At 39.3% G+C, this 19134-nt stretch overlaps 2 protein-coding genes across 5 annotated transcripts; both read right to left on the bottom strand.

Moving 5' to 3' along the window:
• Positions 1-44: 44 nt before the first annotated feature.
• Positions 45-8082, bottom strand: abhd16a (abhydrolase domain containing 16A, phospholipase). The gene is made up of 20 exons (XM_067509509.1): positions 7927-8082; positions 7042-7098; positions 6885-6951; positions 5918-6004; positions 5582-5667; positions 5362-5435; positions 5094-5201; positions 4833-4947; positions 4648-4749; positions 4474-4537; positions 4297-4346; positions 3924-4047; positions 3716-3820; positions 3524-3587; positions 3313-3369; positions 1858-1920; positions 1661-1737; positions 1398-1496; positions 1256-1302; positions 45-658 (listed from the first exon to the last, which is right to left on the bottom strand). The coding sequence occupies exons 1-20, from the start codon at positions 8065-8067 to the stop codon at positions 575-577; spliced, it is 1671 nt and encodes a 556-aa protein (XP_067365610.1). The 5' UTR covers positions 8068-8082; the 3' UTR covers positions 45-574.
• Positions 8083-8721: 639 nt separating this feature from the next.
• Positions 8722-18692, bottom strand: g6fl (g6f-like). Of its 4 annotated transcripts, none has more exons than XM_067509510.1 (11): positions 18479-18689; positions 17468-17800; positions 16964-17230; positions 16643-16678; positions 15962-16300; positions 13373-13666; positions 10455-10577; positions 10169-10242; positions 9865-9891; positions 9469-9515; positions 8722-9093 (listed from the first exon to the last, which is right to left on the bottom strand). In XM_067509510.1, the coding sequence occupies exons 1-11, from the start codon at positions 18549-18551 to the stop codon at positions 9072-9074; spliced, it is 1635 nt and encodes a 544-aa protein (XP_067365611.1). In that variant the 5' UTR covers positions 18552-18689; the 3' UTR covers positions 8722-9071. The 4 variants fall into 4 exon arrangements, with proteins under 4 accessions (XP_067365611.1, XP_067365612.1, XP_067365613.1 ...); XM_067509511.1 differs by having other exon boundaries at positions 13406-13666; positions 18479-18685; XM_067509512.1 differs by lacking the exon at positions 13373-13666 and having other exon boundaries at positions 18479-18692.
• Between the last annotated feature and the right edge of the window lie 442 nt (positions 18693-19134).

The following is a 19134-nucleotide window of genomic DNA, read 5'->3' as shown; positions in this document are numbered from 1 at the left end:
GCAATTTAATAATTTTAAATATCTTGTATATTTGGAAAAAACAATGAATATTATGTGAAACTTTATTGGGTATATTTAGTGGAATATTTGAGCATCATTATAGGATACAACTTTGTTCTTAAACACAATGCCCACAGGAGGGGGGAAAAAATTAAAAGTATGACAGTTTGGCTGCATTTTTTAAAAATATAAACATTAAGTACAAATTGTAGCACTGTTTTTAATCAGTTTATTTTAACAAATACAGCCAAAGAGGGAAGAATGGAAGGAGTGAGCAATGGCTTGTCCATTTACTCAAAATGCATCCTTTGTTCCCAATTTTTAAAGAGACAAAAACACTGAAAAGTGACCAAACACTAACCTTATAAGAAATTAGATAACACATCTTAGAGGTTTTTGGCTGCAGGGTTGCGATACTACACCAGATCTTTCCAGGTGCCCACACAGCAACACTATACATTACAAAATCTGAACCAAAATACATTCACAACATGCTAGGAACGTATTCTGACCACAGCCTATCCAAATCCTCCACTGCTCATTTGTTCTCATTCATCCATCCAGCCTTCTTTCTTTACAGTCTCCAGGGTGAGTGGAACTCGGAGGCGGGTAGAGGAGTGCAGTGTGTCGATTCAAAGTTTCGCATGTATTTCCGTGCCTTGGAGAGAGAAAAGACAGTGGCAATGGAGGAGGAATGGAGAATTAGAGGTGTGGGAGGGCAGTGGGAAAAAAAAGTGCAGAGCTTGATTATATTAGGTTTGGTCTGCCTGGCTGAACGCCTTACAAATCTCTCCGTTTCTTAAGGGTTTACAAGCGAGGTGAATAAAGCCTTATTCAAAAGGCATTACCAAGGGAGGGAAAGCATAGCATTAGCTATAATTGATGGCACTCCTCTTGTTTGATGTTAAATGACTTCAATAAGCTGAGCGCGGTGAAATATATTACACCAGTCAACCTGAGAGCACAGGTGAGCTGGTTTCTATGGCAACCATAAATGTGTTCCTCAGTGTTAATGATGTCTTTTTTTTTTGGAGCTGTGAGAGAAGGGGGAAGGTAGTCAAACCGTAAGCAGGGGTTTTAGGGAAAGAAAGAAAATTACTTTGAGTGAATTTAGGAACCAGATTACCTACAGTAACAACCTGACTTGGAGTGATGAGATACAGAGAACAGGTGTCTGTTCTTTAAACTGGACTTGACAAACAACTGTACACACAAAGATTAAGTGCATGAATAACTAGATTATTATTCTTCTTACCAAGAAAAGAGCCAGCTGCCGCCTTCCCTCTAGTGTCATATCTTCACCTGGGAACAAGACCACATACAAGTACTGTGCAGGTATAAGGGTAGGATTGTGTGCAGTTTATTTGCCTGGTAATGTGAGAAGAGTGGGAGCTTACCGACACTCCATGGAAACAAAACATCTCTGTCAGCCTGATATGACTGCAGAACAGATACACACCAGTCATCGTCCACTTCGTAGCCACTGTAGACAGATGCTGCAAAACCAGAGTGAGTTTGCATTACACACAGCTGTTACAACACAAACTACAAAGGAGCTCAAAATTAAGACCTGGATTTAATTTTACATGTTATGTTTTACATAGTTTAAAGGGAATGTTAAGTGGCTAACAAAGGGATCTGAACATGTGACGACACTTACCTTCTTCTAATGGATTGGAGGCTCCCAACCATTGTCTAACAACTCTGATCCCTTCATCAGTCATTATTTTTGGGTACCTGAGAACAGAAAATGATGTCACTGCTTGTTCTTACATGACATTCAACAAACCAAAAGACACTTTGCATATCCATCCGTGACATTACTGAGATTAGATGTTTCAGAGAGAAGACACTGACCTGGATTGTAGCAGTTTGAGCAAGAGGTCATTGCCTCTGTTAGACATGATGTCCTCTGGACCTCTGTAACAGTACACACCTTAGATTTTCTTTCTTACTCCACTGGTAGTGAAGGTGAATGGAAATTAAGTTGTGATCACACAATTTAAACAGAATGGTCTATGGTATCAGATGCAAAATAAGGCTTTACAGTTGAGTGCAAACTATGCCTTGACATACTGTGAAATGGCAAAAAGTAAAACCTGACCATAAGCAACATAATATTTAATGCAGATTCAGCTAGTACAAATGTTCCTTCATCGGAAATGGTCATGATTTATAAAAACAAAGTTAATAGTAAAATAATAAATTTTGTATTTCATCTCTATAAAATTTGGTCTACATTTTTGTGTAATAAAGTGTCATTTTAGCCCATTGTATAGGGCATAATTGTTCCAAGTCTACTAGTTTGCTTAGTTGTTGCTACGTACAGCCTTTTTCAAATCTATCTACAGGTTTTCAATGATAATCAAGTCTGGAAAGACCACGGGAAACATTTCTTCTTTTTTAGTTTTATACTCATGGTAGGAGGTCTTGCTTTAAAATCGGATATTAAGCTGCTTTCATTCTTCCTTCCACTTTATGCAGAGCTCCAGTGCCTGATGCAGACATATACCCACAAATCATTAGCAAGACTCTACTCTGTTTGACTGTGGGATCATACCTGACGTAATAATTTGACTTTGCTCTCATCAGACCACATAATTTTGCTCCAAAAATCAGATGATTTGTTTACATGCTCCTTAGCATATTTCAAGCATGCTGCAATAACTCTAGAAGTAAGCAGCGGCTTGGCTCCCAGTCTAGACTTGTGCAAACTATGCTTGACTGTGGACCTTTATTCCAGTTGCCTCTAAGAACTTTGTCGAGTCCCCTGCTGTTTAGTATGAATTCTCACATAGCTCTCAAGCAAGTTTCCTATAACCTCTTTCATTTTTCTTGGTCTTCTACACTTAAAGCATGTGTCTATGTTTCTTCCATTTCTGGATTATATTTTCCCCATTTCGAGGCACTGGTATGCCTAAATGCTTTGAAATATTTGTATATCTTTTTTTGGCTTTAGGAAGGTATACCAATTTTATTTTGAGGTCTTCTGAAGCTGTTTTACTGATCCTAGTGTATTTTGTTGCTCTCAGCAAACTGCTTGACTCTGTCCCAAATTTAACACACTTGGTGCCACACATCAAGCATTGAGTGTTGACAGACATATGATTTTATACACTGAAGTTAATTACCAAGAGGGTTTGTACTAATATAAATTTTTTTTTGTTTTTTTTTCTCTTTTTGCCATTTTAATATAAGGGGGTGCAAACTATTTCAATCAACTGTAACCAAATGTTTTCTGTTAAATTTTGCAGGTGATAAAACAAATGAAAGCAAAACCACCACCATTTTTATTTTAGTGTGGAGACTTACGTTGTTGTGATGATCTCATCTCTGGTTCTCCTGATAAGCAGGACTGGTCCCTGGTATCTAAAGGAGAAGAAGAAATTGTATTATCAGCAACTGAGTTATGCCAACAACAATGTAGTTTCAATGTTAAATGTCAGTAAATAGCATAATACTAAAATATGCAGAATTTAACTTGAATGAAAATTACAATGTTAAAAAGAATGGTCCCACTCACTTAACAACTTGCTCTGCATTGTTCAGGTTCATGTACTGCCTAACTGTGTGCTGTACCAATGGTCCTAAGAGGGAACAAAAACATTTCAGCTGTTGAAACAAACTTATCTACGGCAAAAAAAAAAACAACAACAAAACAAACAAACAAACAGAAACACAAGTGAGTTTATGGTCTATAACCTATAAGACTCACTCCAGCTGTCTGGCATAATCTTTAGGGCCAAAGGCAAGAGATCATCGAAGGAGGCATCCAGCACTAATGACTTGATCTCTGGGTATGACATTGCTGCCCAACTGGCTGTGAAATAAATGGTGAGAGATGGACAGAAAATAAAACATGGGAATAACCAGAACCTGGGAAGAAGCAGTAAAAGTGTTGATTATTTATTGTTGACGTGTACCTGTGAATCCTCCTATAGACCAGGCATAAACAACAATGTCACTGAGCTGAAAGCCCAGTCTGTGTATTGCAAACTGGATCACAACATCCATGGCATTGGCCTCATTCTGGGGGAACGGTACTCCCTGGCAGCAACACCCAAGAAAAAATATTAATCTATTATTAAAATGAATATACCACTTCAGCCTATAACACAACGTGCTTCCAAAGAGATTTACAATCATTCATCATGGGAGTGTACTTGAGCAATAGTGTCCAAAGAAAACCAGAATGTCAACATACTGTACTGCAGTGTTTGTTCAGGTAAAGAACACTCATATCTAGTCTGTACATTGATACAGGTTTGTGGTACAAAATCAAAGAACACCGTTTACCGTACTGCCTCCAAAGCCAGGGTGGTTCCAGCCTAGTACAGAGTAGCCACCTACAGGGCACACCATTACAAGATTGAGCTTTAATACAATATGTTTAGATTAAAAAATATACAATAAAAAAGTGTTTTTGAAAAACAATTTAACTAGAATGTTTCTGTGAAGTGGGGAATTCCTCACCTTCCAGTGGAGTGTTCATGCAGCCCACCTCATAGAAGCCAGCATTGCCCTCACAGCAGATGACCTGTGGCAGATATACATTTAAAGAACCTTCTATAATGTGATTGATGGGAATGGAATTTGACCATGAACAACCCCAAGGCACAAATACAACAAATGACTGCAGATATTCACCAGAGTCTTGCCGTTCTGCCCCCCATCTCTCCTTCGATCCACAAACATTGTGTCAATTTCATTACCATCACAGGCAACAACTTTGTTCCTTTGGCCATCAAGCTATGACAAAATGGAGGGCAGTAGATGTTCAGTATTTATTAAAGTGAGTCTAGACAGCTAGGAGTGTTTATGCTTTTATTTACCTCTTCTATTAACCTAGCCTGGCCTTGCTGGAGCATGGGCCTCATGGCTTTCTGCAATAAACCTACAGAGCCAGGGTACAGCATCCTCCTCCCAAATGAGTGGGCGATAAGAAAACTGGTGAGATTGAAAAACAAACATAAATACAGCAAAACTGGACAAAGTATCTGTATCTATGTCCTTACTATGGTAGTAATGCCAGATCTGCAGTGTTCTCCCGTTTAGTTTTTTTGGGGGGGATTGTGTTACATAACTGCATCTACCTGATGATGTGACATGGTAGCGTGCGCATAGAGTTGAGGACACTGTCTGCTGCCCCTCTTAATCTGGGCTCTGGTTTCAGCAGAGAAACACCAGCCTTGGACAGTTTCCTGTCATACACAGAGTCAAAGGCTCACATTGAAACAAAACAATGGATGAATTTATTAATCACAATGCATGTATTTGCAGTGATCAAACCTTATGGGAACAAAACTGTTTTTTATCACAATGTCATCGTAAATGGTGATCAACAGTAGAGCCAAAACTTACGGACTGCTGACTTCTGACCAGCTGAAATCTACAGGCCAGTATGAGAAGTCAAAGTCATAGCACCTGAGTTTTTTCTGTATCGAAAGCACAAAATAAAAAAAGTTACAAAAGTTGTCTTATTATTAATGTATCCCCTTACTTAAAGTAAAATAAAGTATTAATAAACATAGCAATTCCAGTATTGATGCCGATTACTGGCCTTGTGCTGCCATGATCTCACCTTGTTTGCTAGTGTGTGATTCTTCTTGGTTTCTTCAAGAACGGAGATAAACTGTAGATACTCAGAGTTCTTCCATCTCCCCCACCCTAGGGAAGGAATGAAAGGAGGGACAGCAAAGACAAGAGACAGATATAAGTAGAGTACACATGAGATAAAAAACCTGTGCTACAAAACCTCAACCGTGTGTTTAGTATGCATTGTAGGTGTAGACCTTGTGCTACTGTTTCAATGATAATTAGAGCTCATTGGCATGCACAGGCATAGGCAACATATACAGAGACATCTAATGATGAATCAATTAGTTTTTGCCTGCTAGTCACAAATCAGTAGGCTCACCTCTAAGACAGGCCACTCCTAGAAGACACACCAGGATGGTTCCCACATATTGACTCACTGGAACCAACTTACTGCTGCAGATGTAGCCTAAAATACAAAAACAACAATGTGACAGGTATCTATGCAATCCCCATTTCTGTCAGGCTTGACTTCATAAGGAGGCACCAGTACATGCATATTCAATCTGACAACTACCCTACAACGATGTGCATAAATCAATAAAAGAAGCTCAATTACACAACAAAGATTACCACAGATCCTTGAGCAAATTAGTTCTCTTGATATGCAGACATGGCGGATGATTCAGTTCATGAAGTTGATGTAAATTGTAGAACAACTATTGTTACAAAAAAACCCTAGTGGCAGAGAATTGCCATTGAGAAAAATACATTACTACTATAATACTACTGATACATGTCAAGCTTAAATTTTAAGAGTAAAAAAGTACTACACACTATGAGAAAAAAAGAATTGTGTGTATTTGTGATTTGTCAGGACTGGACATACACCAAGTACACCGTTGGGTGCTCAAGGACACTTTGGCATGTAGACCTGAGGATCTGGGGATAGAACCACTAGCCCTGCAGTTTGTGGACAACCCGCTTTCCAGAGCCTCTGCTGCCCCTATTCATTTTTGATTATTCTTTTTATTATGCTTTTATAATTAGTGGCTCAATAAACAACATTTTACACATCAGAAACCACCGCAAAATGTCACAGATTACCACGGCTCAATGTGACATTGTTAAATGTAATTTCTCCAAACATTAGTCCAAATTCCATAATCATGTCACAGAAGTACATATAGAAATATAATATATACAGAGAAATGCGGCAAATCCACGCATCAAACAGCTGTCTTTGCTGTTTTTTGCTTGATAAAGTGTTTTGACTCCATCTATAACTTCAGGGAATAATAACAAAAGTGATACTGTACATGTCCCACCACATTATTTATACAACCTACCTTTCCTGTAGAGATAGCAGAGGAGAAGAGGAGAGCTGTAGTAGGACAATGACCACAATGCTGAAGCCTGGATGAAAGAAAAAACAAACAATACTTAACGTAACTTTTTATTTCTGTCAAATCGATCGAAATGGATCGATCATATAGCCATACCGACCCAACCAAGGATGCTGTCAGTATGTTTCTCTAGACTTCTGGGTTGGTAGTTCCATCCCTGTTAAGACAGAAATAGCATTAGCACTGATGCTAAAGTCTACCTTTTTGTTAGCGAGCATTAGCATAGCTAGTAGCACTGAAATAGTCATTACAGGGAAAAGGTGGCAGGTATTCAAACTACACATACTCCCTACAGTGGCTCTGTTAGACTTTACGAATAACTATACATATGACTTATTATTTTCTTTTTCGGTTAAGCTGGTCTTTTTTTCCCGTCTTGGCAGTTTAAGCTCCCCTGGTTTGCCAGCTAGCGTTTGCATAACCAGGTAAATGTCACTTAATTCTACGGTGTAATGTTGGCTGGTTGGCGGCGTGAAGTATGATTTAAAAAAAAAAAAGGAAATCAAGAAAAACACACGTACATAAGAAAATGCCTGTCACTTTATTACTTTGCATTTATTTATAAGCCGTTCTTTTTCCTTTCGGCTTATCCCGTGAGTTCACGGTCACCACAGCTTATCATAGTCCGCATGTTGATTTGGCAGTTTCATTTTTTTTTTTTTTTTACGCTGGATGCCATTCCTGCCGCTACCGGGCTTGGGCCGGCGCTGGGAATGGGAATTTGCTGTTGTAGGTTCAGTGTCTTATCCCAAACCGGGGATCGAGCCACTGGCCCTGTGGTTCGTGGACGGGTGCCTTACCAACTAAGCTACAGACGCCCCCACCCCATGTATTTATTTATAACCTGTCACCCCTACTAAATAGGATTTCAATAACAAACAGCTGACACTTCCGGGCCGCAGCCGTTGCTATGACATTAAACCCTGCTCAAATTTAGCAGGTGAGTGTTAACAAATGGACACAGTATCATGATACATATACCTACCCTTCTTCCCGTTCTGCCCTCGGATTGATACTGGTCCGGTGAACGGTGAATTCGTTGCAAATGAGGCCCTAAAACACAGCGAAGCCACATCCAGCCAGCCATTCTTACGCTAAAGCGACTATGGAAGCCTGCAAGGACCATAAGATCTCAAACGCGAAAGCGCTAAGCATTTGTACTTTAAAGAAACCATTGCTGGTAACAAACGACTGGCAACAATATTTTTATAGAAAATGGACACTTAAATATAGTGGTAAAAAGCTAGTACATTTACTGAGGCGATTATTTGAATTGTCTGCTACTTAAGAATCTAGTTACTACTTTCCAATCATGTGAACAGTTTGTAAACGATGATATCAGTGGTACTCACTCACATTGTTCATTGCACATAAACTGTTTGTCAAATATTTTCTAGTCAGAATTGTAAAATGTTGATGTATTGCAAAGACATTAACCATTACAACTGTGAATGAGGCTCTCCATTCTAGGGTGTATTATTCTGCTTCACTGGTAAGCTTTCTAGCATTTATTGCATTTTCCATTATTATGGTATTTATTTATAAGTTGCATGTTGTAACCTTTAATGTCTTTCTTATTAACTGCTTTTTTACCTGGCAAAATCTGCCAGTGCTAAAAGAATATGTTAAGTTTGCAGGATTGGTGCATCTATATGCAACATAAAATGAAAACACTGTCAAATATGTTTTTTTAGCATATTGAACATTTTTATTTTTTATTGAAATAATATTATGAAACTTTAGTTAAATATGATTTTGAATGCACTGCTTTTACTTCATATACTTATGGATTTTTATAGTGCGGTATTGTTTATTTAAGTAAGGCTTTTAAGATTTCTTAAAAATTAAGTAAACATATATAAAAAATCGTATGTAAAAAACACTTTCCTTCTCTTATTAAGTCAGCCTCAAAATATGACATTTAACAAATCAGTAATACCCAACTCTAAGCTCAAAAGCTTAGAAAATAAAATCATCTGACAGACAATTGGCTAGCATTTCCCTGAAGCACTTAAATTTCCTTCAAGTCCCAACTTTCATTCAGCTGTTACTTTTTGGTGAAGTCTTGCTGCTGCAGATAGGAACTGAGCAGATGTGACATTTGGATGAGGATTAGATGTGGGTGGGTGATCAGTTCAGACACTGCTCGTATCTGAAAACAAAGCAGAAAGACAAAGTCGCACAAAAATCGCCCCCCAGTCTCTTTTATTCTTCCTTAAAAACAAACACAGACAACCCACGCAAAAAAAAACACATGGGCGAAGGAGCGCTGCCTGTCAGTGGATGGTGTGATATTATGCCACAGTGTCAGAGTGATGTTCAGGCCAGTATGATTGGTGAGTGTGAGAAGAATGTGAGGGGCAGATGAGTGACAGTATAAACACACACACACACACACACACACACACACACACACACACACACACACACACACACACACACACACACACACACACACACACACACACACACACACACACATATATGATTCAACATACAAAAGCAGACAGGTGATGCAATTGCTCACCGCTCTAGTTCCTTATAGACATCATCCTCTCCTCTTGGCTTCAAATCCTGGCATAAAGAAGAAAAGGGGGAAGGAAGGCAGAGTGGGACAGTGAAAACGAGGATAAAGAGAAAGAATCATGGTACTGAGGCCAGATATATGTCCCCATAGTGTGTAATGAGATTGATTTGTTAATACCAATAATGTAAGTTTGACAGCTGATAGGGAGTGGGTCTAACTAAGAGAAGGCTGGCAGACTGTGAGTGTGAAGGAAGACATATCTGCTGACAATGTAGGGAGGGTGCAATGGAGAACATGAGAGCCTGCATGTATTGGTGAATATCTGTATCACATCTTCTCATACACACATATGGACAACAACTCTGTGTGTGCTCAAGAGACGGCACAATAACTCACCATGTAGACTGAGCCCTGGGGAGGAGCCTTTTGGGAAGGGAGGAGAGCAGAGAAAACAGGTTTAATGAACAACAAGTGACAGAGAGGGAGTGATGGTGGAAATCAGAGGAAAACAGAACGGTGAAGAAAAGTAAAAAATAAAAAGCATACAATAGAGAGAAGACATCGAAAGGGGGGGAGGAGGGTGAGAGAAAAGAAAAGTGTTGAGATATACCAGAGGGAAATACAGATAAAGATGATGGCAAAATGAGAAAATAAATTATTCAGAGGACATTTAGTTATTGAAAATGTGTGTACTCATCACCTGTCTGATATCATCAGGATTGTCATAGACGTTCTCTACCTCACCAGAGTAGACAGACAGAGACTGCTCAATACCTGAGTGCAAAGAGATAGTTTTTTCTCACACACATATGCACACACACATTCAACTGCACAGGGTGGAAGAGGTTGGGACAGATTCATTACAACAACCCCAGAGGATGTCACGGGCCACATCACTCAGTGGCTGCCGATGGGGGTCCAAGATGGACGGAACACGGAAAGCTGTCAAAAAAAATAAAAAATAAAAAAAATGCCTGAAGGCTCACCACGATCAGAAATGTGTTTCTGTCTCCATAGCAACACACCGACAGATGCAGCAACCAGGGGCACCAGGAGTAATAAAGCAGAGAGAGAAGGGAGCAGGGAGGAGGTGGTGGCAGGTGGTGGCTCTACAAAAGCAAAAAAGTGAGAGAGAGAAAAAGGCATGAATATTTTCGAGAACAGCACTAATATAAAACTTGTAGAGCTATGGGCATGTGTTTAAATGACAATAATGCTGTCCAGAGAAGTTATTGCTGTTTGTTTTCCAGCTTGCTCATTTGTGCAAGTAAAGAGGGGTCAGCCCTTTTTTTACATCAACATCTTCAAGTTATAGTTTAAGTCGTGTTGCAGTTACGATTTCCTCAACATGTTACATGCATTTCCATCATACTACTACTGTCAGTCACAGACAATGGGTGCATGAGAACAGAGGAGGAAATCCAGGCTCTGTCAGACAGACTGAATAGTCTGCACGACAGCTCTGTAGACATCGATCTGACAGACCCTCAGTCTTGACAGTAAATGCTGTCAATTTGAAATGTGCATGAGAAGAAGAAAAGTAGGAGTACCAAAGAGACCAGATGCTGTCAGATCATTACACAAATCCTCAGCAAATGCAACCTGCATGCTGAGTAGTTGGATCTTAGTTTTTCTAATTATTCTTCATCTGAAGGTAAAGTGAGGAGACACTTTGGCCTCTACACTCCCTTGACATGTATTCCCATCAACCAATCACCTCTAGGTGAACTTGTAGCAAAAATAAAGGCCAAGCCTCACCAATCTAGCATCAGATGGATAGGCATGATTATCACAAACATTACATAAGGATACCATTAGCTTACTGCAGCACTAGTCAAATTTTGTGGAAAGAGCAGATGCATATGATCTAACATCTCAGGTTTGTTTGCATGATGAGGGTGACATCAGTCTTGCAAACAACGGGCACAGGATGACGTGGGAAGCAGCAGGGAGGTGCTTGTTTCCACAGAGACTGTTTTAATTTAGTGTACCTGAACAAGTGTTCTGTCACTCTCTTACTGTTCATAGAGCACAAAGCAATCGGATTTACCAGATATTTTTGGACTAAAAAAGCAACAAAGCCTAATAAAGAAAAAGTTACAAACAAATGAGATATTTTATGCAGTTATCATTTGCAAACAATTAATGTAGTACCTTTATGAGGCATTTCAGGTTATCTGATGGAAAAATCCTTTTCAAAAGTCCACTCAACAATCTCTTCAACTTCCGTCATATTGTATTTGTAAAAGAATTGGCCCTTGAACTTCCCCTTAGCCCCGGTGTCACAGCTTTTAGCTGGCTTCAAAATAATCAATCATTATGTGCTGTGCAAGGTGTAATTGATTGGTGAAAATGTAGAGTAGTTGCTAATGGAATATTGTGGCGAGTGTTGACCCCAAGACTGACCTGCACTGTTCTCTATGCCAGCTTCAGTGCATGAATTATGGTAACTGAGTGCAGTAAAGCGAGGCATAAATCCTCTTCTCAGTACCACATCTCTGCTTTCTCTCTACACCTTTCTTTCATTTACTTCTATCTCACCTTTTCTGTTCTTCTTCTGGCACTTCCTCCCTACCTCGTCTATTTCATCTTAAATTAGGTAGGGGGTGATTCATATCAGTTTGATTGTAGAGGAGGGTGGCTGATAGGAGGCACACCAGAGAACTGGTTGAATGCTTTGCAGTTGATTGGCCAACTCAGGATAGCAAATGATTGCAGAACATCCCTGACATTTGATGTATTTTGTATGCTGCAGAACACAATGATTGCTTCAATTTTGCATTATTTGAACTGTGCCACCAACGTAAAGAATTTTATCAAGCAGTGCTGTTTTTACTTCTGGTACTTTTGGTGTGTTATTTAAACTTCTGGTGCTGGCTGTTTTTTTTACTTTACAAAGTGGTTGTATGTAGGAACTCTAAGGGTTGTGACAAATTATGTTGTGTCTTGGTGCTAACCCCTGCAAAACCCCCAATGTCTCTGGATGCCTCCATGCAGAACAACTATTAAAAAACCTTACACATTTGCAATGCATATTGTCAAAGCCTTTGTTATTAAGCCAGAATTTTTCAGCTATGTTGCACTATTCCAATGTATGTGCAACCTGGCACGTTTCAACAATGTAGGTCAACCCAATACCTATTTGAACTTCACACTCTGCTCAGTCTTCTTATGACAAACTGGACACTAAATGTTTTTTCTAATCCAACTTCTTCAGTCACACAAAGTCTTACTGCCTGCCCCCCTCTCTCTGTCTTTATCACCCTCTCTCTTATATTACTCTATCAGCATGCATCATGATGAGCTCTGGGCTCCTCTGCCCAAGTGATGTATTGGGGTATGGGGAGTGAACTCATTTCTGCTAGGGGATTTATTCAACTGTCACATCCTCCTGTGCTCCCCCACAGCCACCAATACAATAAGCTTGAATAATTTAGTTTATGTGAGGACAGATGTCCTAAGGTCCTGTCTTCTTATATTCGCATATTAGCTGGGTGAGCATGATGAGAAAAATGACAGCCTTTATTTATATTTTTTATATTTCATAGAAAGAGATGCTAAGTAGAGTATTATATCTGTAGTGGAATTTATAAATAATGGGCATGTAAATTGGCTGAGTTATTATATCTTCCTATTACACAAAAGTCTTGGCCTGTGACCCCTTTAACTACATTAAAGAAGCATAACATATGGTATCCGTCAGTAGGTCTCTCATCTATAAACCCTGGGCTTTCTGGCAGATGAATGAACCAAAGGTTGGCTTGAATGCATCGTAGAATGCTTCACAGAGCACATATCTGAGAATTTTCAAGACTCATGGTATATTATCTCCATCAAGTTGTCAGAAGAGTCATGTGATAGCAATACAATATTCCGTTAAAGTAAAGTAAATCTGAAAACACACCAATTTTTGTTATAGAAGGCCATCTCTGCCCACCTGTAGACTGCATTCTCAGTTTGACTGCTCTCGTTGTTGAGATCTTCTGCCCATTTTTCAGTTCTAGGGTGCAAGTGTAGTTCCCAGCTGTGTCAGGGGTGATGGGTAAAGATACAGTAGTGGTGATATTGCCAGATCCGTCGTTTGAAATTTCCAGCTGTCGACTGGTATTCTGGTAATTCCAATTGGCAGTTTGGACCTGGGACTGCTCAGAGTACTGGCACACCAACTCCTGCTTCGAGCCTAAATCTTTGATTATAACTGTGAATGTGATGTTGAAGAGACAAGAGGAGGGAAGAGAAGAGTGGGAGGATAAGAGAAGGAAATGTTAAAGAGGAATAAAACAAATGAAGGATGAGTGAGGGAAAAAGACAGGCAGAATGAGTGAGGTAGGATGAAAAAGTGAGTTAAAGGGTAGCGTGTGAATACAGAAAAGGCCAAGGACGGACAGAGAGTAATTGGGTCAAGGGAAAGTGATGTGAAAAACAAAGAACAATTCAGAGAGGGGTCAAAATAATATATATTCATTAAAGTGATTTGCTGCTAATGCATTAGTTGACTGTGACTGATGCTTAGTGTCTCATCAAACTGAAATGAGAATCCATCTGGGTGTAATCAAGCTCCACAGTATCCCCCTAACACACACACGCATAAAAAACACACACATCTCAGCCTTGATTAGTGTGATCAGTGTGGGCCACCTACAGCCTTGGTGGGAGGGCAGCAGGTATAATCATACATAATGATACTTATAATGAGGTGGGGTAAAAATATATGCATCACATGACTGGTGTGTGGCTGGGTGCATGCGTGTGTGTGTGTGTGTGTGTGTGTGTGTGTGTGTGTGTGTGTGTGTGTGTGCATGAGAGATGCAAAAGTGTGAAGCAGGGTGACTGTGACAGTGAAGGATCAGCTGCTCATGACTGGGCAGCTGTGATGGATGCCACTGGGCTGGTGATTAGTAAAGCCTTTCAAGGCCGTCATGACAGGACATTCTATGTGTGTGTTTTGAGTCTTGTGAGTGTGGGAGCTAATGTATTCTGCATGTTTCTGCAAAGGGTGAAACCTCCCCGAAGCTTACCCATTAAAATACACAGGTGTTCTGCTCAATTTTTTTCTCTTTAAAATTATGAATCAAGCAAATGTTCCTTTTTGTGAGCAATACTGTAAATGTATTCATTTAATACTGTGACATTTTGCCAGTGGCTGCAGGAAATTCTCTTTTTCCTTATCTTGCATAAGTCAGGGTGGGTCAGCTGTGAGAACAGTGTACTGGGAGATGGTAAGAATTCTATGTCTTGCTCAAGGACACATCAACAGAGCAAATAATTGCCAAAATGCCTCTAGAAACATGGCTTCTCAGGGAAATGTCTTTCTTCACCCTGCCCCGCTAAGTCCCTGCGCTTATTTTGCAGCTGTGCAGTAGGCTACACAGCTTATCTTAAAAGAATAAAAAGATGTTTTTAAAATACTTTGTTGCTTTCTTATGCCAAATATGATAATAAGATCAATACTAATCTTATATCTGTGTGCTTGATTTCAATCTGGAGCCAGTAGGCAATTAGCTTAGCTTAATACTATACTACTAATACTATACTAATACTAACCTAAAGCAGTGGAAACAATTTGCCTAGCATATGGTTGTTAAATATGTCACATTTCATTTGCGTTATCATAATCATCATAAAAATAAATCACATTCATAACTATATATGAAAAATGTTGTGGTTTTATGGGAAGTTATCTCTGGGTAACAACCAAAAAAATGCTCCTCAAGTGCAATATGGTTTAATTTGTGTATAGATTAAACTTAGTCTTTACATTTTTTCCCCCTCTTTCAGCTTATCCCACAAGCCCAGGTTTTCCACAGAGGAGATTTCAAGATGGGCTCTGCATAATTTTGATATTTAGGAAAGCTAGGTTAGCTTTCCCTAAATGTTTATGCTAAAGTAAACTCCATGCAATAACTTTAAGCAATCAATAAAAGAGTTATCTACTGAAGAAGAAAACACATAAGAAAGCAAATTATTCATCTGAAAATCTAAGTAATATTTTTTAATATACCACAGATGAGTGACAAATTAGAAGGAAAAACCAAGATAAACACGTTTAGAAATATAGTAACTGCAGATGCTTGTAGGCAACTCTGGAGGGGTCACAGAAAGATCTTGTTTAAACAGAAAATGATGTGAGTGAGCGTATGAACCTTTGCACGATGTCAACCCATTTAAACACATGCCTGTTTTATGATCAAAACACCAAAAGAGGGAATATTTTAGGTAAAACGGTGTTCCCTCCAGTAGAATTTAATATGAATATGAAAGAATCTATGCCAAAAAGTATAAATGGCTCCCGGTGTTCCATCACCTTACTGGGTTTACTAGTTTATGCTGGTAGTTCTTTTAATTTGTCATTCATTCGTTTATATACCACTGGTTTGCATAACAGCATCTACAAAGTGGCATGTCATATAACGCAAATAATTATTATCCCCCCTTGTTTCATTTGACCTAATCCACCTCCCTTCTGTCTCCTCCTCCTGATCCTGATCTCTACCTTTTAGTATGGTGAGTAGGGTCCTCTGGCTGAAGACATTGTCATTGAGGAACACATCACAGCTGTAGAGGCCACCGGATTTAACCCCGGCGTTGAGTAGAAAGGAGAAGTTTCCACTCTCTGCATTATAGGGTGGCCCAGCAAGCTGGGCCACCCTCCTACTTCGCTCAAGCAACACTGTGGAACCTCTCCAGCGGTCATACTGGTACACAGGCTTCATAATGTTCTCCTTGGTGTCTGGAGGTTGCCAGTACAACATGACATAGTCCCCTTGGACCTTAGGACAGGTCAGTGGAAACAATGTAAAAGCTGGAGTGGCGCTGGAGATGACATGGCTGTCTAAGGAGAAAAGACAGAAAATATACCAAAATGACAGAGGATAAGCGAGAAAGACAGAGCAGAGACAGATATGAAGACAAACAGTATCAGTGCAAACAGACTTATATTGACAGAGAATTCAGCATAAAAAGTGTGATTGAAGTGTAAGGGGAAGACGGAGAGCATAAACAGAACAGTAAGAATGTCGGCAAATACTGATAGGGGAAAAACTCCTTTAACAATAGGGATTACATTCCTATATGCTGAGAGTCACTTCTTCAGTTGGTCTCAGATTCTGCTGTGCCTGATTAGCAAGCTGCTGACACAGGACTTTCCGCCTGCTTGTGATACAGAGTCACTCACCATATGTCATGTTGGTGAATGAGGCCATATTGTGAGCTGCAGAGAGAAGGGAAGCAAATAGCAAATAATGAATAATACATAAATGTAGCAACTATAATATTCACAGGATGACTGGCTGAATTTTAGTGCAGATCTACAGTATACTTTTCAAACTGTTCTATAAAAGTAAACACTTTGAAAAACTGTAGCTACAGGACGCCTAAATAAATAATGCTGCTGCTGAGTTTCTGCCTCTGATGCCCACTCACACCATCAACAAAAGCAACACATGTATTCTATTCCTCAGTGCTTCTGCATTTCTCTTCCTCTACTCAATCTCACCGTCAACAGTCACCTTCACATTGAAGGTGAAAAAAGAGGTACTGCTGTTAGCCCAAGGGTGAACCGTACAGACATAGACCCCATTGTCTCTGTTCCGAACCCGTGGCAGCTTAGCCACTGTGCCGGTGTTTGGCATTTTCTCGCTTTTCATGGAAATGCCGCCAGGTGCTTTCCAGGTGATTTTAGTGATAGCAAAGTCGGGATTAACACTGGCAATAAATCGCAGGGTGCTGAGCTGAGGAATGGGTGCAGCAGGGACGATAGTGACTGGAGATGAAGAAGAACACAGAAAATCGTCAAAATAACCATATTGAGTTTTATATTAAAATACTGTATTTATTAGCTTGTTATTGTTTTTAATTTAATTTGTAATAACATAAACAGCCATTTATTGCTGGATTGAGTTGAAATGAAAGCTCTAAATGTAGTAATAATGATGAGAAGCTAAAAAATGCCTGTTACATGTTTCTTTTCACTTGGAAAAAAAATTGTGGATTCTTCTACCTGTAAGGATAGCTAAGAGGATTTTCCTCTCTTTTAGTTTATTCCCTTGTTGCTTCATTAAGCATGTGTAGAGAGCCATGTCTTCCACTTTAGGAACAAGGAACAGAGAGAAAACGCCAGTGTCATAAAATTTAGGGTCAGTCAATCGCATGGAAGGCTTCAAGGCAGCACCTGAGAACCCTCCACTTTCTCTGGCTGAGAGAATAAGTTTATGTTCATCGACATCAAGTGACTTCACCGTCCAGTTAATAGTCACAGCCCCAGTCACTGTTGTATCAGTACAGACCAGAGTGGTGGGCATGCCCTCTTTAGCCACAACCACATCGTCCCAGCCTGAGGGAGTGAAAAGATAAAAGGTGGAGTTTTCAGAATGTCCTTAAATTATGAAGCTTTATACCAGTGGCCATGTCTATTTTTCTATTGTGTTCTAAAACTATAGGTTAAATATGGTTATGTTTTTGGCTGTACTCTCTACAAAAGGTTCCTCTCTAAAAGCAATTTCAGTGTAGGAGATGGGGGAGATAATCCCCACTCCATCAAATATTTCTTGGGTTTGGGTGAAGTTAATATGAGACTTTATAATAGGTTGGATTCAATCAAAACTAATGTGTATCGCTCAAACAAGCATTTTTTTGTGCTGATGGATAGTATCAGAAAGGAAAGCAAATTTCTACAAAAAAGGATGCAACTTTTGAAGATTATGTAACACAGATTAATAAAACATTAACTTCCAAAGCATTTAGAATTGTACCTGATAACACAAGAGAAGAACACAAATCATAAGACAAGTTGTTCCTGAGCTTCTCCCTAACTTGATGTAACATAAATTTTTTAATACTGACTCCCCAGTGATATAAACAAATGAGTAATGATCCATTATTTACCTATGAAGAAATGTTTAGGTCAATTTATGTTTGCACACGAAAAGTGACATTCTTTGTGGAAATGTAAGCCCCATTTCCAGTAAGAGCAGTACAAACATGTTTATAAAAAAAAGTATTTATTTCATACCTGTGATGCCAAAGTGACAGGAATTTACCATCATAGAGGACACAAAAATAATTTTGAGAAATCCAGACTCCATCACACAAAAGAAAAGAAAAGGCACATTCACTGCACCAGCTGTCTCTTCAACACTGTGACCTTTCTAAGTATGCGCCAGAACACAAAGTATTGTTTTCTTCCCTGCAAAATTTCTGGTGTCCCTGACTGACATATTAACAAATTTTCTCTGCAGCTTTCAGCCCAACAGGATGTGGCACAACCAACACTGGAATAATCAACAGGAAGAGACTGTCATTTTCATAGTTGTGTGTATGAGCCTGATAAACAACATATACTAGTTACTGTCTCACACCAAAACATAGGTCTGCAATGTTTTACAACACTCCAAATCTGAACTTGCTGGCAATTAGCTACAGAGCTTCTGACCCTAACATTCACTTTGACAAAAGAAATGAGCATGTACTCATGTGTATCACAATGTGTGTGTGAAAATGAGAAAATGATAAGAATAACAGAAAGAGAGAGATTTTGGAACATGAAAAAGCAAGAAATAAAGAGTTTGGGTTAGTGTGGGTGCACAGCAACCCCTAGGCTACATGTCTTTACATCCCATAAATGTCTTTAATTAAGCTAAAGGTATTATCAGCTCCTCTGAGCACTAT

This window comes from Channa argus, chromosome 7 (assembly GCF_033026475.1).
Source record: "Channa argus isolate prfri chromosome 7, Channa argus male v1.0, whole genome shotgun sequence".
NCBI lineage: Eukaryota > Metazoa > Chordata > Actinopteri > Anabantiformes > Channidae > Channa > Channa argus.
This window is presented reverse-complemented; position numbering and strand designations above follow the sequence as displayed.